Source organism: Aulonocara sp. 'chitande type north' Nkhata Bay, linkage group LG6 (assembly GCF_057382095.1).
Source record: "Aulonocara sp. 'chitande type north' Nkhata Bay isolate Kocher_YH1m ecotype deep benthic linkage group LG6, A_spYH_male_GT1.1, whole genome shotgun sequence".
Classification (NCBI taxonomy): Eukaryota; Metazoa; Chordata; class Actinopteri; order Cichliformes; family Cichlidae; genus Aulonocara; species Aulonocara sp. 'chitande type north' Nkhata Bay.
This window is the reverse complement of record NC_141349.1, coordinates 3,274,524-3,301,013: the sequence shown is the minus strand read 5'-3', so window position 1 is coordinate 3,301,013 and position 26,490 is coordinate 3,274,524. Positions and strand designations below refer to the sequence as shown.

General features: G+C 41.0%; 2 protein-coding genes across 3 annotated transcripts; both read left to right on the top strand.

Moving 5' to 3' along the window:
- Positions 1-964: 964 nt before the first annotated feature.
- Positions 965-4,910, top strand: LOC147327004 (uncharacterized). 2 transcript variants are annotated; one of them, XM_086294605.1, is made up of 4 exons: positions 965-2,110; positions 3,518-3,637; positions 3,960-4,055; positions 4,528-4,910. In XM_086294605.1, the coding sequence occupies exons 1-4, from the start codon at positions 2,036-2,038 to the stop codon at positions 4,858-4,860; spliced, it is 624 nt and encodes a 207-aa protein (XP_086150731.1). In that variant the 5' UTR covers positions 965-2,035; the 3' UTR covers positions 4,861-4,910. The 2 variants fall into 2 exon arrangements, with proteins under 2 accessions (XP_086150731.1, XP_086150730.1); XM_086294604.1 differs by lacking the exon at positions 965-2,110 and adding an exon at positions 2,512-3,160 and having other exon boundaries at positions 3,470-3,637.
- A 19,047-nt stretch (positions 4,911-23,957) lies between these two features.
- Positions 23,958-25,595, top strand: LOC147327003 (uncharacterized). The gene has a single exon (XM_086297458.1). The coding sequence runs from the start codon at positions 23,958-23,960 to the stop codon at positions 25,593-25,595; it is 1,638 nt and encodes a 545-aa protein (XP_086153584.1).
- The last annotated feature ends 895 nt before the right edge of the window (positions 25,596-26,490 follow it).

Genomic DNA, 26,490 nt, shown 5'->3' with positions numbered 1-26,490 from the left:
AGTTAATAACTCGAAATTTCGAGTTAGCTCTGCCAATCAGTAATCTACATAAATGAGGTCACTTTCTTGTTACCCGGAAGCATATGGCGCAGAGTAACGGGCACTCAAAACCGGATCGCAAAAAATTGGCTCTTTCGCAAGTACGTTGGCTGATAGTAACGGCATGCTTAATAACATGAGGAATTCACCATTTTTGAAGCCACGCTGAAAATACTCAGCAATCTGTGCATTCATGACTGGATGTAATACTGGTAGCTTAGCTGTAGCATTTGTAGCTGAGGGCTTTAGCTTCCGGGTAACAAGGAAATGACATCATTCACGTAGATTACTGATTGGCAGTGCTAACTTGAAATTTCGAGTTACTTTTCTCAAAATTTTGAGTTTATAAGTCGGAATTTCGAGTTAGTAAGTGGAAATTTCGAGAAAATAAGTCAAAACTTCGAGTTTTCCTTTTTTTTGTGGCGTAAATGGGCTTTCATATGCTCCTCACATACAAGGTCTTGAATAATTTGGCCCTATCTTATCTTACTGTATCACCCCATTAGAGCACTTCGTTTTCAGATTTGGGCTTACTTGTGGTTCCTAGAGTACTTAAAAGTAGAATGGGAGGCAGATCCTTCAGCTTTCAGGCCAGTCTTCTGTGGAACCAGCTCCCAGGTTGACACCTTGTCCATTTTTAAGAATAGGCTTAAATCTTTCCCTTTTGATAAAGTATATTGATAGATTTGTAGCTTAAACCTATTCGCTGGAACGTTCAAGACAATTCAACTACACAGCAAAAAGCATTGAACAAGATGTGACCCTGTGAAGACTCCCCAAAGCTGGTGCCAGGAGTCTAACAGTCCATCTAAACAAAAGGCTCTTATACTTAACCAGATATAGAGTACACTGTAAACCCCAACAGTCCAGCTGACTTATAAAGTTTGTGGATACAACAATTAAAATGCGTCACAAAGTTGAAACAACTTAAAACTTTTCTGTTCTCTTAACGATTCAAACAGTTATAATTGTACATGGCTTAGAAGTTAAGAGTAAATACTGCTTTTTTAATTATGATTTTTGAGTAAATGTTTTTTTTTTCGAGCTCCGCATTTGTACGTCATGACATCATGACGTTTTCTCTCTAACCTGAACGACGTTGACAGAAAATTCTGTTCAATATGGCTGCCCTTCTCGAGCGACCGGAGAGCACATTTGGAGAAACTTGTAAGTAAAACGGAACCTTCGTTATGTTTATTTTTTCCGTAAAAAAGCAAGTATATTAATATGTTGCAGCCATTAACTTGTTTTTGAATGCGCCGTTGTGTTAAACAGCACAGACCCAGGTAGTGAATTGTTGTTCGCTGTTGTTCGCGCTCTTTTTCAAACCGATGATATCGTCAGTTTTACAGTTTTAACCGATTAAAACAGTTTTAATAAGAATTGCACATAAAGAAAGTGTCTTAGTGATATTTTAACGACCCATTGCCAACGCAAGAAAGTTGGCGTTTTTACAACAGCAGCCTCATTGTTCGGCCGGGTTTTTTTCTTCTTCTCATTAGCATCATTCAAAAGTGACTTAGCTAGCAGTGGCAACTTCTATCTTAAGCAGCAGCCTGTAAAAGAAGTAGTTTGTAAGTAGAAGTTCTGTGTAATATTACAAGTATCTCACTGATGTATTATGTACTATTGCATAACAATGTGTCTTTGCAAAGATTTATCCCGCAGTTTGGCTTGGTTTTTTAAAATAACTGCAGTGTAAATTCATATGTATTCTGTGCTTTTGGTTTTTTTTTCTTTTTTTTTTTTCTAACTTAACAGAATTTATACATGGTGAGACAATGTTGATTATATGGTAAAAACTTAAAACTAAAAGAGGGTTACTGTTTACCATGACTAAATGGAATGATGGCCTGTGACTTTGTAACATCTGAAATTCTTACCTATGTTTTGGACTGTTGGATGATCGGCCATAGAATTCAAGACTGCACTCAAAGTAAACAGCAGTAATTGTAAGGTTTTTTTTTACCATGCTAAGTGTTTATTTTGTCATGAAATGTACAGTGTACTTTTGAAATTTTTGAAAGCTGTAATGATGGCTGAGTATATAATTATCACTGACCATAATAAGGTTAATGGTATGATGTACAGTGTTTTTATATATGAGACGATTCATTTTTTAAAAATCATCTCCATTCCTTGTTTTATTCATAGGATGATGGCAGTATCCCAAAAGTTCCTGCTGAGAGTTCACCTCACCACAGATGTTGTTGTGAAGGTTTCTCTAACTAAGTGGCCTGAGTCGGTGGAAGAACTAATCACCATACTCCGTGAGAAGCTCAACCCAAGGCTGGACTTTGAGTTTACCTTACAATACGAAGACCCCGACTTTGATGGGCAACTTACCTGCCTACTGGATATTCAAGAGTTGCTGGAGAAGGGCACACTAAAAGTAGTGAGATCTGAAAGTGATGTCAGTTCTTGTGCAAGTTCTGATACAGATATCCTTCCTCATGTGCCTTTAGCTCAGCGTCTGAAGTGTTGGCCTGACACTTTCCCAGTACCTACCTTTTCTTACGAAGTTGAACATCTCCTTGAGGAGGGAAATAGAGCCTTTGAGATGTCTGGAAAACATCTGAAGTTGACTCGAGCCCAAAAGCACAACATCTTGGAGACCATGGCTTCAGTGATGCACACCTTCAAAGCCTATCCGAGTGATGGAGATGTCGGTTTGGCAGCAGAAGCTCTTGTTACCACTCATCCATGTCTTAAAGAGCCTGGAAGTAGGAATGGAAGTTATGGTTGGAAGACCAGTTTAAAATTCAAGATGGGAAATTATCGCACCAAGCTAGCCAGATCTGGATGTGTGGAGGTGTCTGTCAACGCTGGCAGGAGGAGTGTTAACAACCCTGAAGGAGAGCATCCCCACTCAAACATAAAAAGAGCCAGAAGAGCTGAGGTGAACTACCTCCCAAACTTTCCAAGAGGAGAAGATCAGGTCAGTTTGGAGGATATGAGAGTCCAGATAAAAAATGAGGTTGAGAAGACTGAGCCCAACAAAGTAATGATTGAAAAACTGATGCAGACTACCTTTGCACTTCGTCGCCATGAAATTGTTCAAGACAACCCAATGGTAAAGAACTTCTTAGAGAAATGGCCTGCTCTGCGATTTGACTCTCAGGTATCTGTGCTTTGATTTTTTTTTCTTCTTCAGTTTAACATGAAACAATGCAAGTTCAGCAGATCTCTTCAGATTCAGATAATAAATAAATAACACATAAATAAATAATAGATAACAAACAAAAATATATTTCAGCTTTGTGATACACTTGTGCTTGTGGTTCGGGTCCAATTTAAAGAAAAAAAAATTCATAGGACATCTATAAAGCAAGGTTAGACAGAAGTTGGGCAATTCCTCTTTAATGATAAGATGTAAATTTGGTCAGTAATTTGGCTTGATGTTGGATGTTTTTGTCCTGTTTTATTTTAGATTTGTGCGGAGTTCCACCGAGTCACAAACATTAACCTGCGGAACCAGTTCTACGCTGAACTTGACAGACACACACCACGACTTATGGCTCTATACAGACAGAAGGCTGCACGGACTGGCAAGATATCAGAGGCTCTGCGAACCATCCTGAATCATTATGATCTTCAGGTGAATATTGATAATGATAAAATTAACACAAATTAAAAGTTTCACTGATAAAAACTCAATTTTTCCTTGCTTTGAACATCTGTGTTTTATACAGATTACAGCTCTGATCTGGTATGTTACTTTAAAATACTGTGTAGGATTTTTGTCAAATGAGTAAGATACAGACTCTTTGTCATAAGAGACAGAAAGGTTGTGTCTTAGAAGAAATGTCTCCAAAATTATGTAGAGTCACATGTCATGCAGTTTCATATACATGTATTCTCCCCAAAAGAATGACACCTGAAAACTTTGTGTTCAATTAACTTTTCTTTTCCCTTTTTAGGAGGCGCCTGATATCAACGTGAAACGCACTGCAGTGCTTCGTGCCCTTCCTGTATACCTGCGGGAGGAGGACCCAGAATTCTTTAAGACATGTAATGTAAGTGTATTTTTGCATCACTTAAATTCTGCCAGTGAGATAAAACACCATGGATTTTTTTAAATACAATTTAATACCCTAGCAGCTACCAAATTGTACAAGCAAAATACCCTCTCTTTAGAAAACCCTCACACACACACACACAGGGTCAGGAGCAGGGCACAGGCGTATCACAGCACTTCGGCTACGCTGCAGGTGGCCCCAAAAACAAGGCTGAAGTCAAGATTTAGTTTCTTTTTGAGAGTCATAAAATAAAAATGACTTCTTTTCTTTTTTTTTTAGAAAAATAACAAACATACTAATTATGTAATGCAAGAAGCTAACGCGTTAATGTACATTTTTCAAAAAAGTAGAGTACCCTAACCCGTTACAAAGTAACCCACTACACTGCTGAATTTTTTGCTAGATTACAGGTCTTGCTTGTCACATTCTCTCAAACCAACCTTACTTATTGATACTGTGTCTATTCCAGGCGGACACATTGGATGAGTCGACCCTCATTGACACTCCAGTTGCCCTTCTCACAGTGGTTACCGACGGCGCTTCCCAGACCAGTCCAGTCCATTTTACTTCCTCAAGCATGGCCATTGTGGTGGAAGGCGACTTGGTGATGCGTGATATTCCCAGATTTGCAGATGCATTTGCCTTATTGTTTGGCTTGATCTATGCTCTGCATTTAGACTACCCCAGGAAGCTCGTTCACACATTTACCTTTGTCCAAAAAATCTTCATGGGGCTTGTTGACGGCAAACCTCTGAAACCCTGCCTACATGCTCTTAAAAATGATTTGTTGCTGAAAGAGTAGTTCTGGAAGGAATATAAGGCAATGTTTGTTAGGACATGCACTCTGTTACTGAGCACTTCGTTTTAAGCACTTTATTTAAAGCACTTTAAGTTTACTACAGAATTTGGGTGGATTTAACTTCATCAGTTTACCTAACTTTGCTCTGGTTATTTGGAAGATGATCATCTTTATTTGTACCCATTTTATAAAATTGTTTTTCATTTCTTTTTCAAACAAATGTGATTAGTATTTGACTTTTTATTTTGAATTTATGTATTTTGAGAAAGATGCAATTAGGACTGATGTTGTCCTTTGTGATTTTATAAAAAGATACATGTTCTACATTGAATTTATAATGCTCACTTTATGGTGCCAATGTCCATGTTAGTGGTTTTATAAAAACACTAAGTGATGTTTTTACATTTCCATAAAAAATGTTAAATAAACAAAATGTAAAGTAAATGAATTTCTCTAATTTTTTTTACTAGTCTACACTCAAACATTTAATAATAAATATCTTTTAATTAATAATCATATAATTTGCGTTTAGTTTGTAATATAATTGCATTGTGTTGGATCAAAATAGTAAACTACAAAAAACACAAAAATATTAAAATTAAAGTATATAGTTTTTAAGTAAAGCTCAATTAATAAAATAAAAATATAATTTAAAATTTTTAAGTTAACAATAAATACAAATTTTGAGTACCCCATACTTAGAAAAGATGAGTTTGTGTACTTAAAACTTTTGAGGTAATCAGTTTCCACAAATGTTTTAAGTTCAGTCAACTGATTCGGGTTTACAGTGTAGGTGTCCTCCTATACCATAAATCAGTAAGAGCAGATATAACCTCTCTCCTGACCTTAAGTTGTGTGTGCATGCCAGAACACCCTGGAATGCACACAAAGTCTTTGCAGACTATTAAGGATCAAACCTGTACCAACATGACATTGATTATAAAACTCTAAGCATATATGAGTAGATATTTCTAAGCATAAATGACAATCAACAATACAAATTCAACATATATAGTTAGGGCTGGATCAGGTGACCCTGAATCTTCCCTTAGTTACACTGCAATAAATATAGCTTCCTATGTAATTCTTTTTGTGCACTATAGTGCAAATTAATTTTTTTGCTTGTCTCTCTCATACTATACATACCACTGCTAAGTCCTGATGTCCCCTTAGAATGATGTCACATGTGTGAGGGTGTGGCTTTTCCTTTCTTTCTTCCATAAAATGCATAATAAGAAGCAGGGCCAGGAGTAATGGAAAAAGGCCCAGGGTCAGCTGAACCATGCCATCATCCTATCTGGACCAAAACCAACATGTAGGGATCTGGAATTTTCGATTTTGAATAAAAAATGTATAGGTAACATGCAGAAATGTATTAGAGTAAATTGAATTATCTTCTAAAGATAGTTCACTTAGAACTTTTACGCTATCTTAGATATCTGGAAAAATATTTAATATGTTAATTCTGGTGAATTGTGTTTGGATATCTGGATATCCCAAAAAATGAAAAGAAAAAGCATCCCTTGTGAAAGTCTGACCAATTCTAAAGAGAGTCCTCAAAAGGTTGCCCCAACCTACATAGGCCAACAATGATTTGTTTTGATGAACACATTGTTTTATTTACTGGCTGTTGTCCAGTTTGCCAGTTTCTGCCTGGGAAGCCAAATCAAACAGGATTAAAGGTGTTCATTCGTGGAAGTCCAGGTGGAAAGAACAGCTTCACTGAAGTCCAACAGATGGGAATAAGTGGAAATGCAGTCTAAGCGACACTTCCCAGAGGATCACTGGTTTACTTTGATATGTATTTTACCGTCATTCTTCTGGATGCTCTTCAAGAAGAGGTCTGCTTGGTACTAGGGACGGGTATCGTTTAGGTTTTATTAGATACCCAACCAAACCAAACCAGTACTTTTGAAACAGTACCGGTGCCTAAACGGTGCTCGAACCGGTGCTCAAACCGGTGCTCAAACCGGTGCTTAAAGAATGGAGAACACAAACTTTGTCCAAAAACCTCTCATGTTTAGCTGTTTTTTTGTAAAAAGATAACAATGTTAGCCTTTTCTGCAGCTATAGGGGATATATGGTATCACTCTTGGCTGGACGCAGTGCTTAAACAATGGAAAAAACACAAACTTTGTCCAAAAACCTCTCATTGTTTAGCTGTTTTCCACTTTTTCTTTGGTCATTTTAGCCTTTTTGGCCAGGGGTGAAGGGAGCATCTGCCATCAAACAAGATGACAGCCGCATGTAACTACGATGGTGTTTGCTAGTTTACCTTACATGCATTAATGTAATAATGTGGTTAGTCTACTCAACGTAAATTACACACGAATAACATTAAGCTACTCACGCAGAAAAGAACGGTTGCTGCTGTCATCATCACCCGTCATCATTTCTGCTACACTGGCAGGGCTAGGGGCCAGGACTCTACTCTTCGGGTTCTTGGGGGAAGTGCTAACTTGGTGCCTTTCTCGGCTTTTAAAAAAACGCTGTGTCACCAGGTTCGTCGTCAGATTCAAGGTGTTACCTCCTTTGCACAGTATCCCAGTATCACCTTAAAGCACTTGTTGCAGGCTGCTGAGTTTGCATCTTTTGCTGTGAAGTACAGCCAGTGTTAGATTTGTATTGTTGATTGTCATTTATGCTTAGAAATATTTACTTATATATGCTTAGAGTTTTGTAATTAGTTGTAGATTGGTAGAGGTTTTGATCCTTGATAGTCTGCAAACTTTGTGTGTATTAGACAGCACTTTGGGAGCATGAGAGGTCATACCGTGTCTTATTGTTTTATGGTAGGATTAACGTAGTTGCGTCTGTTCTAGTCTAAGTGCTCTTTGTTTAGATGAACTGCAGGACTTCCTCACCATGTTATCTAGGATGAACCATCTAGGGGGAGGGGGAGGCTACCCTCTTCCTGACCAAGGATGTTTGACCCTTTGATCAGCAGTCCACACACACACACACACACACACACACACACACACACACACACAAGGTACTCTTTGTGTATGTAGACGTTATATGTTAATGAACCTATGCATATTCATGTAACCTCAATAAAAGGACAGTGTATGGGAGGACGGACGAGAGCTACTGGGGTCAAGCGAAGGGACGGCGCTCTGTCCAGTCTCTCCCGTGCACGAGTACCATGAAGAAGTTTGCCTACTTGCGTCTTGCTTGCAGTGTAAGTATATTGTCTTAACGTTCCAGCGAATAGGTTCAAGCTACAAACCTAACATTAATTGGTCCTTCGATGCCGGCTCCCTGGGATCGCATTCACCGAGGGGGGGGAGGCACGCTGAAAGACTGATGTCAGCCAGGAAGTTCCTGTGGATTCGCTGTCTGTCTTTCTCCTCGATGAATGGCGATCGGCGGGATTCAGGCTGATATTACACGCTAAGCAACGCCAAGTAAGTTTAAAGAGGCCGACTCTATAACCGTGTCGTTGTGCAGTCTCCGCCATTTTGTGAGGCGTTGAGAAGTTCGCTGCTTTGTGGAGCGATAACTGGGTTAGTGTCCCGAAAAAGAAGTTTTGGTTAAATCGCCCAAGGGTCCCAAGCGTCCGGTGAGTGTCCGGTTTTGAAATCGCCCTGGGTGTGTGTCCTGAGCGTCCCTTCATTGGGTTTTGTCGCGCAAGTGGGTGAGCGTCCCACAACTGGGTCAGGGTCCCGAGCGGTCCGGTGTGAGTCCGGAGTAGGCCTATTTTGTGTTGTTGTCATTGTTGTCGTCGTCGTCGTTTTTGTTGTTGTTGTGTGAGTGTGTGCGGAGCAGAACACGTGGTCTGTAACACCGACTGTTGTTGTTATCATGGGTTTCTAAGCAACCAAGAGTGAGTTAGAGGGAGAAAGACGTTTGTGCTGGACTTTGCTCCTGGCAGCACAAAGTATTTATGTATAAAAGAGAGAGAGCGAAGGCTCCACAGCTGCGTGGGTGCACGCGAATGCGGTCGCGCGGGTTTCACGCGGACCTGAGCCGTGCGGTTAATCGCAGGCTTATAAATGGAAGAGATTCAAATGTTAGAAGTTTTCAGAAAACACACCAGCCTTGAAGAGTGTGTGGAAAAGGCCAGCCCACATCAGCAGCTGTGCTCTGGTGGGTGGCTTTCCCCCCACCCCTTCCTGACACAAAATGTTAACAGCCTGTGTGCCAAACCATTGAGGTGGATAGTTGTTAAAAGTAACCTACATTAAACTTGTGGTTGCTTAAATTCAGTACAATGACATGTGAGGAGAAGTGATATAGGTAAATATTTAAACTCATGAAGTGCATAGAGGCACTTGACCTGTGTGGAAGACTGTCGTCTTATTATGAACCATTGTTGAGATATACAGCACACCTGTGAAAACAACTAATATGCTCAACCCTGTATGAAACATCTGAAAATACATGATGGAGAAGCTGTGTTGAATATGTAAGTGTAAGACTTTGCCACTGTGGGCAGAGCATGCAACTACTGTGTGATGTCGCGTGTTTTTGTGCGCTGTGTAAAAGTAATTGCCTTTGATTGTGAGTGAGAGCGGTGATTCTGCAGGTCACCAGCTATTGTAACGAAAAAAAAAGAAAAAAAAGAGTGAAAAAGAAAAATCATAGGAAAAAGGTTTTGTGTTGATCAGCCAAAAACAACTACAATTTCATTTTCTGCTTTTAAGAAAAGACTGTTCACAAAAACACACACAGAGAGAGAGATGTGTGTTGATTAAGCAGTGATGATAATAATGAAATGTCTTAGTTTGTCACTTTCAGGTGAAAAGCAGACCTGAATCAATTTTCCACATGCAGCAGTCGGAAGAAAGTTATAGTTTAACATCATTGGAAACATGCAGGCCAAGTTTCTGGCTGACTTATTTACAGCGCCATGTGTCTCTCAACCTCACAAGCAAGCAAGCTCTCACCCCTCCCTGAAGACAAGGAATGCAGCTCCAAAGCAATAACATGATAAAGAGACAGCAGCAAGTCCTGAGCAAAGAGTCCCAGCAAAGCAGCAGCAATGTGGACAAACAGTATCAGAGAAGAAGAGCAAACCCATCATCCTGACTGATCGGATGGATGGCACTGTGTTTACAACAGGCTGTGACTTCACTGTGCATGTGAAGAAAACGTTTGAGGAGAACTGAACAGTTGGAGTTTGACATTTGCCACCTGTGGAGTAAAATGGCAAGAAGAGACAGTGGAACACAGGACAAAGCTGAAGGAGAACTGCCGGCTGTTTGGACTGTTGAAGTGGGAGAGGACAAAAGAGTGAGAGGACAACAGAGTGAGAAGACTAGGTGAGAACACAGAGGAATGCTGTTATTTAATGTGGGAAATCAAAATTTGGGTTAGCAAACCTGGGGAAAAGAAAACTGACTGCTTAAGTTGGAAAATTGAGGAGGAGTCTGGATATATGCAAATATAAAAAACATATACATCATATACAAAATCACACACACAAGCAGAACATGCATTAACCCTACTAACACAAACACAAGAGAGCTCATGAAGATTAGACAACATCTTCAGCATGTGAGTCTGTTTATCATCTTGTCCAAGTCACTTAGTGTGATGCAAAGACCAGTGGACTCATAGCACATTAGTTAAGAAATGATTAAATAATAGCAGAGAAATGTGTAGGAAAGGCACAAACACCCATGCAATGAAAATTAGCTTGTTATCTTTCATCAGTGTTAAAATAGTGTCAATTTAGCAGACACTTGTTATTAAATACTGAATTTATCCAATGCAAAAAATTGACTCTCCAGGTTGCAGGACAACAGTTTAACTTTTGTGGGAAAAAAGATCCTGGTTTGACCAACCAGTGATCAGACAATAAATTTAGTTGTTAAAATGGTAAATTGGGAGAAGCTTCCTGCTTGATTGAGGCAGCACATGTAATTTACTGTATGAGGGAAATTGTCTTTTGTGATACTATTTTGAACATGCTTTTCTGTCGTCCTGTCAACTTAGTGGGTTAATAGCTGATATGCAAATTAGTTGATCGGTTTTAGATTAATGAAAGGTGATTGAATTCTAGCACGAGTGAATGAGATGTGTTGGAGTTTGTTGTGTGTTGAGTGGAGACTCTAAAACACTGAGTTTCCTGTTTTGATGTGCGAGTGAATCCTGTATTTAGATACACAACTCTGAATACGTCAGAACAAACTTCTTTTGTGAAGTGCATGACAGCATGTCACATGTTTTATGATGAAGGGAAAAAAGGAAAACTGAATAAAATAGATCTGTGGCCTAAATGAGTGAAGAACACAGACCTGGTGATTAAACTCATAAGTTAAAGAAGACATTAGGCTTATGTTGTGAGTGGTGCAGCTGATGGTTGGTTTGGAGTGAATCTAGCTGAGGATTCTTCTCCTGTTGTGAAGTTGATGAGGAGTTTGTGTCATGACTTAGCAAGGCCTTTTTATTTTGATACTTTCACAGTGCACTGAAAGTTTGGTTTGATAATCTCTGTTATTTTTCATTTTTATTTTTTGAACAGGCACTGATTTTGTTTGTCTATTTCTTTTCTTTAAGCAGATCTGCACGTCGGGAATTAAAAGTGCTATACGACCTGTCGAGAAAGCTGTTACAAGTGAGTTTTCTCCACGTTGAAATGGGCTCAGGAGAAAGCTACTTATTGGGACAATATTAAATGAGAGTCCCTGTCCTAAAAAGGATTCAGCGATGTAATCCTATCTAAACTTCTTTTTCTTTTTGAAATGACGTCATTTTGCTGAGAGTGGAAACTAAATGCGACGATAGGTTCCACTATCAGCAAAGAAAGAAAGAATGAATGAATGAATGAATGAATGGAAATAGAATAAAAACAAACTGACTGACTGGTAAAAGCTGACAGGACTTGACCACGACTCAAGTTTAACCTCCACCTAGACAGGACAAAAGGGTGGATGATTTTATGTGTTTTTGTTACAGGAGCAGAAAGATGACAGCAACATTCGAGGTTGCATGATGATTTAATCTTTTAAATGCCATTTTCTCTGTCTGTGAATTTACTATGTGTGTGTTATTCACTACCTTGTGTTGCTTACAGAGGTAATGGTGACAAAGTATGCAATACGCCTGCGCAAGCGCTAACATTTGCATTTTCTTTTCTACAGCATTGCAGTTTTTCATGTGTTTGATCATGTGATTTATAAGAGGATTAGTTAATGTTTTTTTTACTATAGGATTTCTGGGTTTATATGTGTATGACATTCTTTCTACAGCTAGGGATGGCTAACTTCATGGTGTTTTTATGGCACCTCTGGAATGTGGATGGCCGACGCCTGCCCACCAGGATAATCAATGTGTGTTGCTAATGTTTGTTTTTTGAGACTGCATGTACAAGATTCAGCAGAAGCGGACAAGTGACATGAGACAAACAAATAAGAGATGTGGTGTTATGGAATAGTTAATATGGGCTCATTTGCTGGCCACTCTTGAGCCCATAAATAATATATGAGTGGAGTGACTTTGCTTACGAGAAGTCACTGATTACATTACTGTTGACTGAGTACATGGGATGATCCATGTCTGAGGCAACTTATGGTAATAATTGTAGTTTACTGATTTGAGAAAACCTGCATATGACACTTGTCTTGCTAGTGTTGAATGCTTATTGTTCTTATGATACAATTGTTTACAGGTATGAAGTTTGATTTTACTTCCAGATTTTGCTTTCCAGGCCATGATGGTGTGTATGCAGGCTCCTGGGAGAGCCCGGTGTTAAGCATACTTAATATGCAAAACACACTAACATTTTTATTGCAGGATTGTAGGTCCAGGGTGGTGCTGCTCCAGGGGAGGAGATGCCCTGATGTTGCCTGGGATATGATCTAGCTAATCTTTTTCTTTAAGACAGGAATCCAGGTTTGGTGTGTTGGCGCATGGGTGTGTCCATGCGTCAAGAGGTGGGGTCCAAGGAGTAACATTAAGCAATGTTTACTATTATTGTTGCAGTGATTTGTGTGATTAGCCGTTTTATTTACAAATATTAAACCTATGCAAGTGGTGCACCCATGTTCAGATGAGGCTTTGATGGCCTATAAGTGAAGTTCACTGAACTAAAGAATGTGGTTTGATGATTGTTGACATGCTCTCCAAATAGTTTGTCTTCCTAGCAAGGAAATACAGGTGCAGCAGTAATCTCCTGAGAAATCTTCAGAGGCCCAGTGAGAAGCGCATAGCTGACAGGACCAGGCAGTGGTTGAGGTCAAAGGTCAAGCTGGTTGGGGCCCATCATGAGATCAGACCTTGGAGCCACAGCAAAGACCATTTTAACTGCCTGCAAAATAGCGAGAGACCCTCCTGGATTTATCAGAGCCACTGCAAGAGGTCGAGGGCCCAGGAAACCCCGGCACCCTCAAGACAGCACAATAGAGAAATCTCACACTTGGTTGTTTCAGTGGTGAGGGGGGAGTGCTGATTGAGCCCCCGTAGGGTAAGCTCGCACTTCAACCTCCAGCCTCTGATCAACTCTAGGGCAACCAAGTGCGAGGCGTGACGGACCTGTGTGCGACCAGGACCCTCTTGGTTACCTTGACTACGACGCTCATCCTTATAGGACCCCAGCTGGTGCCGGAAACAGCTGAACCAGGAGGAAGGCAGAGGAGATGGACACATGACAACTCTCACCTAAGAGAGACAGATCCAGCAGGCCCAAAATCAGGACTATGCATTACGAGAAGGAGTGCCTGAGAGGATCGTCCACAGGATGGGAGCTGAGGCCAGGAGAGAGACTTCAGGAGGATCAGAGATCATCTTCAGCACAGCAGACATCACACAGAGAGCTGTGCTACTGAGCTTCCAGGAGATCAAGAGGAGACTTCCCACAGCAAGATGTTAAATAAAATGAAACATTCAATATTGACGCTGAGAAAGACAATTAAGGTGTACGACGTGCTCTGCCTTAAATCTTCAGCAGCGTTGGGATATGAAAACTCGAGGGATGAGGGCTCCATCGACAGCGCAGAAGGAGTTCGAGGATGACATCATGATTCTGTGAAAAGCACAGGAACCAGAAGCTATGGTGGTGATAACAGCAATTTCCTATGAACATCATCTAATGCTGTGCCACTGTACTGTGCATACGATGACACTCTGAAGGCTGCTGGGATCATAACAGCAGTAAGATGACGGAACCCAGCACCCTTTCCACAGAGAGCTTTTCTGCAGAGCGTGGACAATTAAGGAGTCATAAATCCCCCTCACAAGACGAAGGTCTGAAGTCAGGTGATGGGGGCTGGTAAGAGGCCATAAAACTAGAGTGCTGAGAAGTCTGCAGCTTGGAAATAGCTGAGACCCATGTTGACGAACAACAAAACCAACTGGTATGTTTGAATGTCTATTCTACATACATTTGGACTCTGGTCCTATGGACAGTGATGGAAACAACTGGAAGAGACATTCATGACGCCCTGCAGAGCTTAAACCACTCTGCAGAGAGACATGTGATGTGCACACCCGGAGGAAGCACCACCAAGCTGAGATGTTTTTGAAAATGTTATCTTCTTATTTTCACTATTAAATTAACAATTTCTTTGTTTGCTCATAGGATGCAGTTTGCCATGAGATGAGATCAATGAGGAATGGGATAACTGCTAATACATTTGTTGAACTGTGTACCTTTTCAGTAATTTAGGGTGATTTGACGTATGCTGAGTATAAAAATGTTTGCATTGAAACTGTCAGACATGAGGTATTCATACCTGGGAACTTTTCAAGCATAAAGGTCAAAAAGGGGGGAAATGTTAGATTTGTATTGTTGATTGTCATTTATGCTTAGAAATATTTACTTATATATGCTTAGAGTTTTGTAATTAGTTGTAGATTGGTAGAGGTTTTGATCCTTGATAGTCTGCAAACTTTGTGTGTATTAGACAGCACTTTGGGAGCATGAGAGGTCATACCGTGTCTTATTGTTTTATGGTAGGATTAACGTAGTTGCGTCTGTTCTAGTCTAAGTGCTCTTTGTTTAGATGAACTGCAGGACTTCCTCACCATGTTATCTAGGATGAACCATCTAGGGGGAGGGGGAGGCTACCCTCTTCCTGACCAAGGATGTTTGACCCTTTGATCAGCAGTCCACACACACACACACACACACACACACACACACACACACACACACACACACACACACACAAGGTACTCTTTGTGTATGTAGACGTTATATGTTAATGAACCTATGCATATTCATGTAACCTCAATAAAAGGACAGTGTATGGGAGGACGGACGAGAGCTACTGGGGTCAAGCGAAGGGACGGCGCTCTGTCCAGTCTCTCCCGTGCACGAGTACCATGAAGAAGTTTGCCTACTTGCGTCTTGCTTGCAGTGTAATTATATTGTCTTAACGTTCCAGCGAATAGGTTCAAGCTACAAACCTAACAGCCAGACTTTTGACTGCTTCGCCTTGGGCATCTGTAGCTCTGCTCTAAAAGAACGTACGTACCCTTGCAAAGGTAAAATGATCGGCTAGAATCCAAAGTGTATGACATCTCAGGAAAAAAAAAAGCACCGAAATGTGCACTGCTTTTTGGTCTGGTTACTACCGTTTATGTCAGAACCGGTGCCATTATGGCACCGGATACCAGTACCCATCCGTACTTGGTATAGGAACAATTTAAAAGATTTAAATCCCAAAAGAGTGCCACCTCAACGCTGACGTCATCCTGAGAACAAAAGGGCCATCAGAAATGATTGTATAGAGACCTGATGAAATAGCAGTTGCCAAATGGATTGACAACAAGCCTCTTGTCATGACACTGCTCATGGAATTTAGCCCCAAGATATCTATGCCAGATGGTCAAAAGAAGAATAGAGGCAAATCCAAGTCCCAAGACCTGCAATGGTTGCAGAATATAATATCAACATAGGAGGGGTTGACCTATGTGATCACATACTTAGCTTCTTCTCAGAATATCTTGCCGGACCAAGAAGTGGACTGTTCGCACCATACTACAATCGCATTGATTTGGCCTTTATCAATTCCCTGCTTCAGTACTGACAAGACTACGAGGTCTTGAAACGAGCTGAGAAGATCCCCTCCAAGTACCTGGAGTTCAAGCTCGTCTTGTCCGAGGAACTGATGAACAAGGGGCAAACATGTGAAACAGGTCTGACTGATTCAGGTGATGAAGAGTTCTCTCCAGAAATAAAGAAAAGGAAGCTTCAACCAGACAAGAGATTAAGAAAATATGGTTCAGTCCACTTGACTGAAATGGTTAACAATCCAGGGACCTCCATGTGTAGAAGGCCTGGGCGCAACAGTAAAACATATGTGAGATATGCGAAATGCCAAATGTTTCTTGTGTCTCCAAGAAAACACAGTGCTTCCTCAGGTATCATAAATGATTGGATTTTTGTGAAATAGGAAGCCCAGTGTAATCAGTTGTTCCTAGAGCAGTGGCCTACAGCTAGCGAAATGTCAGTGACTTCTAAGTTGATCTACTTTTTTATGATGCGTTTATGTAATTATGTTAAACATGCTTTGATATCTGTAGCTCAGGTGGTACAGCAGGTTACCGAATAATTGAAAGGTTGGTGGTTTGATTCCTGTCTTTTCCAGTCTGCATGCCAAATATTCCTGGGCAATATACTAACCCCAAGTTCCTCTCCCATGCATCCTTCCGAGTATGAATGTGTGTGAATGGTAGATAGAAGCACTTACATAGAACATAGAAAAAAGTCCATGTGTGAATGAGGCAAGTTGTGTAAAGTGCTTCTAGTGCTCAGAGTAGAAAGGCACTATACATAAGAACCAGTATATTTACCATATCCGGCTTACAAAGATTTTAATTTTCATAATCAGCTCTCGAATTTGGTTTGTTTCACATTTGCAGTCAATGAACTCCTAATGTCCACTGAAGTGCACGTGTTAAAAAATTAAAATAAGTTAAAAACAAAATCATTTTTGCAGTATGCTTTTTTAACACTTAATTTATTTATTTGAAAAAAAGAAAAATCTAAACACTTGATGGTTTTGCCGTAATGCACTGTTTTTCTTCTTCCGTCACCTTTTTCACTCACAGTGTTTATACATCACTCTGCATTTAATTATCTCTGGCTCTCTTTCACAGCATGTCTTTGTCCTGTCTTCCTCCACTCACCCCAGCCGCCCCTCCCTGAGCGTGGTTGATCTGATATCCTCGTGTTGGTGTTGTTCCCAGATCATCATACTAAATGTTGTTCCAGGATCAACATTGCAAGTGACCAATCAGAATGTTGTGACGTCATACTTTTGCGACTTCGGGAAACAAAAAACTGTACTTAAGCTGCGTGAAACCGCCTCTGTCCGCCGATCAACGGACCCTAACCCTAACCCTAACCGTAACCCTTTAATAAACAGTAAGCAGAATTGATATTGTCCTTGCAACATTGGAATTTCATAAATGCACGAATGGCTTGGCGCGCAAAGGAATAACGTCACAACAATGTGATTGGTCACTTGCAATGTTGAACCTGGAACAACATTTTCATGATGGTCTGGGAACAACACCAACACGAGGATATCAGATCATCCCCCTGAGCGTAGTTCTGCCAGAGGTTTCTTCCTCTGAAAAGGGAATTTGCTCACAGGTCATCATATGATTGTTGAGGTTTTCTCTGTATTCTTTGCAGTATTGTAGGGCTTTTACGTTACAATATAAAGTGCCTTGAGAAAATTGTTATTGTCATTTGGCGCTAGAGAGATAAAACAGAGATAATAGAAAACTGAAGGGCTTGGACAAAGCTCAAATAAAGCCAGTCTGTTTTTCTGACTGTTTACCAAAACTTGGAAGAACATTGATTTTCTTCTGTGGTAACAATGGCAACAATGTCAGCTGCAAATTAGAGATAGATTTACTTGGTACAACAATTAGTTTAAGCCAGTTAGGGGTTGTCACCAATTAGTTTATCTTGCTTTGACAAGAAATAAGTGCACTCATTAAAGCTGTTTCGAGAAGCTGTCTGCTAATAATTACTTAGGCCACTATGCCAGCATTACTACTTATGTATATGGGTGATTTGACTTTTAGTGGTACATGGACTGGATTATTCTTATTCTGGTGTGATTTTAGCTTTTCAGGAATATGGTTGAATCTTACCCAATACTGTCTTCTTGTTGAACAGCGTTTCCTTCTTGCTGAATAGTTTCCCTCCTTTTAGGGAGATATGCATCATTATGATGTGTGGTTATTGTATTTTATCAACTCTCCCATTCTCTTACTCACACTCATATTTCTTGTTTCTTGCTAGAAGGTTTATGATGATTGGCAGAGGTGTGGACTCGAGTCACATGACTTGGACTCGAGTCAGACTCGAGTCATTAATTTTATGACTTTAGACTTGACTTGAAAAAATGTTCTAAGACTTGTGACTTGACTTGGACTTTTACACCAATGACCTGGGACTTGAATTGGACTTGAACCGGTTTACTTGAAAAGACTTGATATTTCACCCCAAATATAAAATTTAACATGCATATTATATAGAAATTGAAAATGTGACGTCATTCAGGGGTAAAACCGCAAAGGATTCTGGGAACTTGTGGCAAGAGGTACTAGCGCACGCAGGCTTTCAATTGAAATCAGTCACACAGCGATAAAAAGAAATACAAAAATGTCAAGAAGCTGTTGTATTATTAACTGCAATAGCCGGTCGCATGACAGCCACGGGAAGCCGACGGGTAAAGAGATCGGTTGTTATCGGATTACGTCGTTGAAGAGAAATTGTTCGAGCCATGTTTCCGAAGTAACAAAGAGGCGACGGATGGCCTGGATTGCAGCCATTCAAAGACCAAATATAACGTCCCAGAACACTCCAGCTCACAGGTTAGTCTGCTCCAAGCATTTACACGAAGGTCAGTCTGCTGTTGTAGTTAATACGTCATTTTCATAACATAATTGGTGATATAGGTTACAAGCAAGTCTGGCGCTGAACAGAAATTGTCGCGCTATGCTCCTTTGTTTATTGTGCATAAATAGTGAATTGTCCTGACACAATATTGCGTTTCGCTTCTGTTATTGTGGTACATTGACAAAAACATATACTTTTATTCACAGGATAAAACAGCCAGTACGATTACAGCATACAGTATTATTGTCATTGCTACATTTTTGTAATGCGAACCAGAAATTATTTCCACTACTAATTAATTACCATTGAGCTCAAAGGTTATATTAATAAACGGTTAACGAATGTGTATTTATGACGACGATTTGTGAGACTGATAAACTTATGATAGGTACGATGGTCTTTACTTTCCACACGGTGCATTTCAAGGTCCTGCACCCATCCGTCGGTAAACTGTACCTGGGCTTGTTGCAGTGACCTGAAGTTACTAAACTTTCATGAGTGTATGCACTCACTCCAAGAACCGTATGATTATAAATATGCATATAAATATGCTACGATGAGATAGCTGACTTCATCTAACTAGCAAATGTTGTCCAGGCTACGTTGGTGATACAGTTTTTTTTAATATGTATGATATTTTTGTCATGCGATTTTAAAGCCGGTCCTACAACCGCATCCAAGAATAACATGCAGCTTATCTCAGAACCGTCGGTGAAAATTATTCTAGGAGCTAGGTTTAATTGAGCTGCATTTTATAGAGGTGCAATTTCACAATTTGTGTATATTTTCTACGTTCACTATTTCGTCATGTGTTGAGAAAAACACAGATTTAAAAATTACATGGTCTAATATTTACATTTAGCATAACTGCAACATTATTTTTTCGTTTTTTTTTTTAAAGACTCGAAAGGACTTGAAATTCAAAATTTCAGACTTGTGACTTTACTTGGACTTTTACACCAGTGACTTGAGACTCGACTCTGACTTGCCTGACATTACTTGAGACTTGACTTGTGACTTGAGGATAAAGACTTGAGACTTACTTGAGACTTGCAAAACAAGGACTTGGTCCCACCTCTGATGATTGGTGAATCCTATTATGCAAAAGTGTAGGTCTTTGTTCATTGTCTACAATGTACAGTGCAATGCTTGATTATAAAGATAACAACACAGCTGAGTAACTGATGATTGGAGGGGATGGAGACCACAGCGTATGCAGAGTGTTTATATATGGCAATTATTTGGTTTAAGACAGAACACTGGAGAGGACACACACACACACACACACACATTTGAAAATGACTAAAGGAAAACATACATACACACAGAGTGGATTAGGCTGATAGATCAAAACAATACAGTGCTGTTATTCAGAATGGGATGGTTTCCAGTCCAGAGTGATGGATGTGATGCAGTTTGATTGATTCCATGCTTATTGTAAATTCAATCAATACAGTTCTGTTTGCTTGTGGGAAATGCTGTCAGTGTCCCTTGATGGTCTAAATGCTTTTGCAGAAGCCATTCCACTATGACAAGAATAATATTCTGGTTAAATGGTCATATGGCAATATTACTGACTAATGGTGCATGCCTGGAATTTTCAAAAAAAATGTAAACTGACCAAGTCACACAGCAGATTTGAAATTTGAATGGGGTTGGATGTGTTTACTAGAGCTGGAAAAACAGATGGCCACTGTGGGGATAAACAAAAAGTATTTTACCAGCATAATATAATCTGCAGTATGGTCATTGCTTTAACAATGTAACAGATAGCTTTAAGATGGCCTTAAGATGTTTATGATGAGGTTAACTTTGTATTTCAGGTGCAGTTATAACTATTTTATACATATTGCATATCTGTGCTTATTTGAGTTGATGTTCAGGTTCTTTAAAGGTCGTAAGCCTCACTGACGTGACTGTTCAGGTGATACATGCTGAGGGAAAACTAGAACATAGAAGGAATTGCAATACATGCTTACAAAACACTTATATCAGTTTATTTTATTATCTTTTATATGTTCATATTCTTGTATTAAGGTTTTAGTAGAGGTTCTGGGTTAAAACATTTATTTAGTAGAAGACATACACATAGTCTCAGTGAGCTTCTGGTCTGGTAAAAGGTCAGAAGTGCAACAGGTGAATTGAGAAAGAGCATTTGAGGACGAGACACAGACAGTAGGTGAAGAGGTGACACAAAGAGCATGTGAGGTCAACACACACACACACACACACACACACACACACACACACACACACTTTAAGTTAGATTTATTTAGAGGAGAGGTTAGTTATGTTTGGCTGTAACTGCAAAATTGTCTTGGTAAAAGAGGAACCGTTTCTTGGTGTCTCGGCAAGAAAGAGGAACAAGACAAGAACTGAAAGGTAGACAGGAAGGGCTAGCCATGAAAATAGAAGATGATTTTCTAGGTGAAAAGTCATGATGATGTTGATCTGATCTATGTATAAAATGTATCTGTGACGCATGAAGGGGCGTCAGTAAACAAACCCTGATGTTATAAAATAATTGTTTGTGCTTTAGTAAGTCGAAGATCAATTGCTGTGTTCAGTGATCTTCCCACATGTGAATTAAAATCTTCGTTTGACTTCACCCGGCCGGACCAGTGTGGTTATTTTTCGATCACCTCTTGTACCCTTTCTCAATTCTTGAATCTTAACATTTGGGGGCTTCGTCCGGTGGTTGAGTAAGGGAGAAAAGTGGAGGTGTGAGCGGTGGTCCGAGGTGGTCAGACGGGCAGACATGAATTCCAGTGGTTGAAGTGAGTGGGCATAAGCCGGCTTATCCAAAAGGTAAGGCACTACCTGTTGAATTATTTCCAAAGTGTGCCAAATTGGACATGATAAAATTTAAGTCCACTCACTGAAGTTACTGGTGGATGTCTGTTTTGATTTTGATGAAAATCTCATGAGTTGAAGCAGTTAGAGTTCTGCTAAGAAGAAATGAAAGCAGTAAAGTCTGCTAAAGCAGTTTGAGTCTGCCAGGAAAAAGTTTAAATATTGGGTTGAAGTCCCAAAGAAATTGAGTTAGAGTCTCAAGTAGTTTGGTAGGGTATTTGGTCATTTTGTGGGTTAAAGTCCCGGTTGGTCATTAGGTCAGACCTTTGTGGGTCAATGTGTGGGTTAGAGTCCCCATTGTCCATCAGGGTCGATCTGCCTCAGTTATACACTTGTTTTGGGTGTTGATTGTTGTTTCAAAATATTATAAATTATTCTAGAACGGCAGTTCGAGTCTGCTAGGAAGCGCAGAGCCCGGAGGTTACGCTCCCTCCTTGTCGTGGACGCGCGACATTGACCTCTCGGCGAAGAGGGTTAGTTCAGTGTGGTTTAGCTGTGGGGTACAGGGCATCCCGGAATTAAGCTAGGAGTTAGAGTCTCCTTACCGTTTGAAACGGTATCTGCGCTTTTTTGGCCAGCAGAAGTGGACTTCGGGCGTGTAACTTTAACCTAAAACTTCAAAAAAGTTTGGGTTGGTTGACGCTTTTAAATTGAGTTAGGGATTTTAGAAATGAGGCCAGAAACAGTTAAAGTCTTGATACTGGTTAATTGATCGCAAAAAACTCAGGGAGTTTATCGGTTAAACGGTTATGTTAAATTTGTCGAAATTCGATAGGTGTTAAAAGGTTTAAAATCTGTGCAGTTGTAAATATAAGACGTCTCTGTAATAAAAAAGATCTCTGTGGGTCGAGTCAGCAATGCACTGACTGCCTGCTGCTATTCTTAGATGAAGAGTGTGTGTGCATGCAAATGAGGCAGCTGATGCAGAGCGCATGAGAGGACTATGCTTTCGGTTTTGTGTGTCATTCAGCTCTATAACTATTGTTTGCAAAGGTGGATAAATGTCTGCAATTAAAATGCTGGCTTAGTAAATAATAACATTGTAAATATATGAATGGTGACAGCGTTTCAAAATAGAATATAAGAATTGTTTGTGTTTAAAACCAACGTTTAGGTAAAGAAGATTTAAGGTGGATTTGAAGGCATAAACAAAAAATAAAAGGGTTACAGTCTGCAAGGGTTGTTAATTCATGAGCTGACTGGATGCAGAGTAAGTGGAGTGGTCATCCTGAGAGGATTGAATGATGCTCTAACTCTGTGGTCAAGTCAGACATAGGCTTTAAGCAACCATGAGCCACTAATAAGCGTGACAGATTAATGAGTATGTGTAAATTGAACTTGTTAAATAGCTTTAATAGAAGTAACTCAATGAGCACGCAATAAAGTGGACCTGTTAGAACCTGTTTGACATTTGTCGCTTTAACAATAAATGATTATATTGTGTCCCATGCACTAAACAGTCCCATTTAATACTGTAAAATCGTTGTTTAAATAGAATAAGCAAACATGCCTGTGATTTATTTTGCAACCTGTAACATACAAATTGCAGAGGAAGAGGGTCGACTAGAGGTGACCTGTAAATGTCACATAGTGACTGAGGAAGGTGTTTCACCTTATGAGATGACAGTGTGGTCCGAGATTGAGCTGCATGAGCTAAATGCCTATATACAACGTTGTCTATTTCTATTTCAAGGCTTAAAGGAGATGACTGAGCATGAAAATGATCCAAATTGGGAGCCCACAGAGGCCGCCCACTTTGCTCAGGTTATGGTAGAGTCGGTACTAGACGGTTTTGATTCTGATATGCTTGCTTGGGAAATAATGTAATTATCTGTGGAGATGTCTCCAAGCGATTAGTAGATTTAAAGGAGACAAATGTGCTTGAGAGTGCGTGGTTGAAATTGTATGTGTGCGTGTGCGTTTGATATGTGGGAGCCTTCTCGGGCAGCGATTTTTTTGTTAAACCTGTGGCAGGCTGTGCAAAATGGAGAAAGCTTTGACATAATGACATAAAGGTGATTTCGTGGTTTTAGATTTATTAGTACGGGATGCTTGAGGGTGTGTTGCTGTAAAGTATATAAGGGACGCGCAGCGCCGTTAATGGGTTTAAAATAAATGAAAAAACACTAATCCGAGGAACTATTGGAGAGGTAAGTATACGGAGGTGAGCGCGTTGCGCATAAGGGTTGCTGGTGTCATATATTAACACTTTGAGGGCGAATAATTTTGATTGAGTGTCAACGCTTGAGAACGCGAGGACAGCGTCTAAAGTGCTGGGTTAAACTTTGTGTATCACCGAGCAGGGGAAGAGGAGCCAGTGGTTGCGAGAACAGCGAGACGAAGACTGAAACCGAAAGTTAAGCGTGTCTGGGTGACCTAGACCAAGAAGGTGGAGTCGACCGACGCCATTGGAAGAGGTAAGTCTGTGTTTCAGAGAATGGCTGACAGCTCGGGTGCGACACCTAGTGGGAAAAGGGGATGCAAACCTCTGAAGGATCAGCTTGAACAGCTTAAGAAAGCTGTTCGCTTGGCTTCCCCTGGAGTATTAAAATCAGCAGAGAAAGAGTGCCAAGCGATGGAGGTTGAGGTAAGTAAACCTATTACATCCCAACAGAAAGGGCTGGGTGATAAAATACCTCTGAGCTTGGTGTTAAAAACTGAAGGAGAAGTGTATGGACAAATGCATGAGGCCCTACGTGCGTCCATAGAGGCATTAACGGCATTGGAGGTTATAAAGCAGAGAGTAATGCAGGGAGGGCCAGAAGAGGAGAATGAAGACCGTGCGACGTCATCAGAAGAAGAAGACGATGAGGAGGACGAAGATGGAAGAGCTGAACCTCAACCAAGTACAAGCCTAATTTTGAGGAAAAGGAGTGTGAAGAGAGACCAAGCACAGAGACGGCCCATATTTAAGAGCTCAAAGAGTAGAAAAGTGAGTTTTGAACAAGGAGCTCCTGACCCTGGTTTAAGTCTGCCTCTAATAGCAGGTCCAAAGAACGAACCAGTTTATCGCGCCTATAAGGTGAGAGATTTGGAAGCATTGGTTAAACAACTTCCACCAATAACCAAGGGAGAACATTGGGAAGGAGAAGAATTAGCGCTGGGCGACTTTCGCGCTTTGGCCGGACGTTGTATGCTGGGTGGTGGGTTAGCAGATGTAGAGCAGATAGCTCAAACAACCAGATATGCAAATGACCTACAATACCATGAGGTGCAGAATGACTTAGCAGATGCAGTCCGGGAGAAGTACCCAACTCCTAACTCTGGAGCCATTCCAAAAATTATTTGGGATCCCAAAAAGAAACCCAGAGAGTGTTTAGCTAAAGCAAAGGAACAATGGTTGTTAGGAACAGGAATACATCCGGGGAAGGAGGGTGAAAGTAGAGCGTGGTTTCGTTCGGCAGTGCTGGCAGGGCTGCCCAACCAGGTTGCAGTTGACTTGGAAAAGAACCCAGATTTTGCCGTTGCAGACTCGGTGCAGTGGGAGAGACATGTGACCCACAGACTTCAGCAGGAACAGGATTTGACGAACAAACAAAAGAAAGAGTTAGATGAAGTACAGGCGCAGCTGCTTAGGCTGCAGCTGGGTGAGGCTCGCGAAAAATATAATGCGAAGAAAAAAGAACCGAAAGAACTAAATAAGACTATAATGGTGGCAAGGCCTCAGCCCGATCCTGTGCCTGACTGGCCAGATCAGGATCCGGGTCTCTACCCTGATGACCGTTGGCCCGCCAATGCACCAAGGCAGCGTCAACCCGTAGGGAATTGGGGGACCGGTGGACCGCAGAGAGGGCGTGGTGGATCCGTGAGGGGAGGACAAAGGGCTCGGAATCCAGGGAATCCTAATAATGTGTCTTGGACTGGCTGTTACAGCTGTGGAGCAGAAGGACACTGGTCCCGAGAATGCCCTGAATCGCAGCGAAATTATCAGAGGCGAGGCTATCAACCCCAGGCACGAGGAGGCCCAAGACAAAGAGTTGCTTACAGGGGAGCACATCAAGCTCCAAACCCGAATGCAGCACCAGCCCCCCAGTACCCAGTAGCTAACTGGAGCTGGGAGAGGGAGCAATACTGACGGAGCCCGGAGAAACTGAACAGCGTGGGGACGGCAGAACCCATGCTGTCAATGACCGTGGAAGGCACTGAATTGCCCTTCCTGGTGGATACTGGAGCAACATACTCAACACTGAAAAACACACCAGACAGTGCAACACTCTCCTGTCACACAGTTAATGTGGTAGGCTTTTCCGGGATTCCAATGACACTGCCATTGACAGATCCAGCATTGACACAGCTGGGAAAACAGACTTTGAAGCACCAATATGTGGTGTCCTGACAGGTGCCTGGAAAATCTCATGGGCAGGGACCTGCTTGTGAAACTGGGATCACCTTCAAAGACTCAATATTTAGTCCAGAACTCTGAACAACCCACTGCCAAAATCTACTGGGGGAGGCTAGTGGAAGAAGGCATTCTGAGACATTATCAGCTGTGGAAACCCTGGATAATGAGTCTGGCCGTCTATTCCCTCCCGCGAGATCCTTTCCACGTTACACTCTTTTATGATAGGGAAGATAACGATATCTATCGGGAACAGTTCCAGTCTGATCTTGAGGGACAGACGTGGAATGTGCAAACACATAACATTTATGTTGGACCAGAAGGTGTGGCCGCGGCTGTGAAATTTACTGATGAACAACTGCCTTGGTACAATGTGGGAGAGGATTCAGCCCCTCACATTACATTGGCGGTCCACGAGGGTCATGGGCCAAGAGATCTGGGACCAATGGTCAAGCGGGCGCTGGACAACGCATGCTGGCAAAGCACCCAAATTCCAAACGTTTGGTATGCACCAAAATGTAAAATATATCGCATAACTTGTTTGTCCAACGATGCAGTGATCTTAGAACATAAAGAAATCTCCAGAATACATGGCAGGGAAAGAATGGATCATCCTGATGCAGTAGCTGAG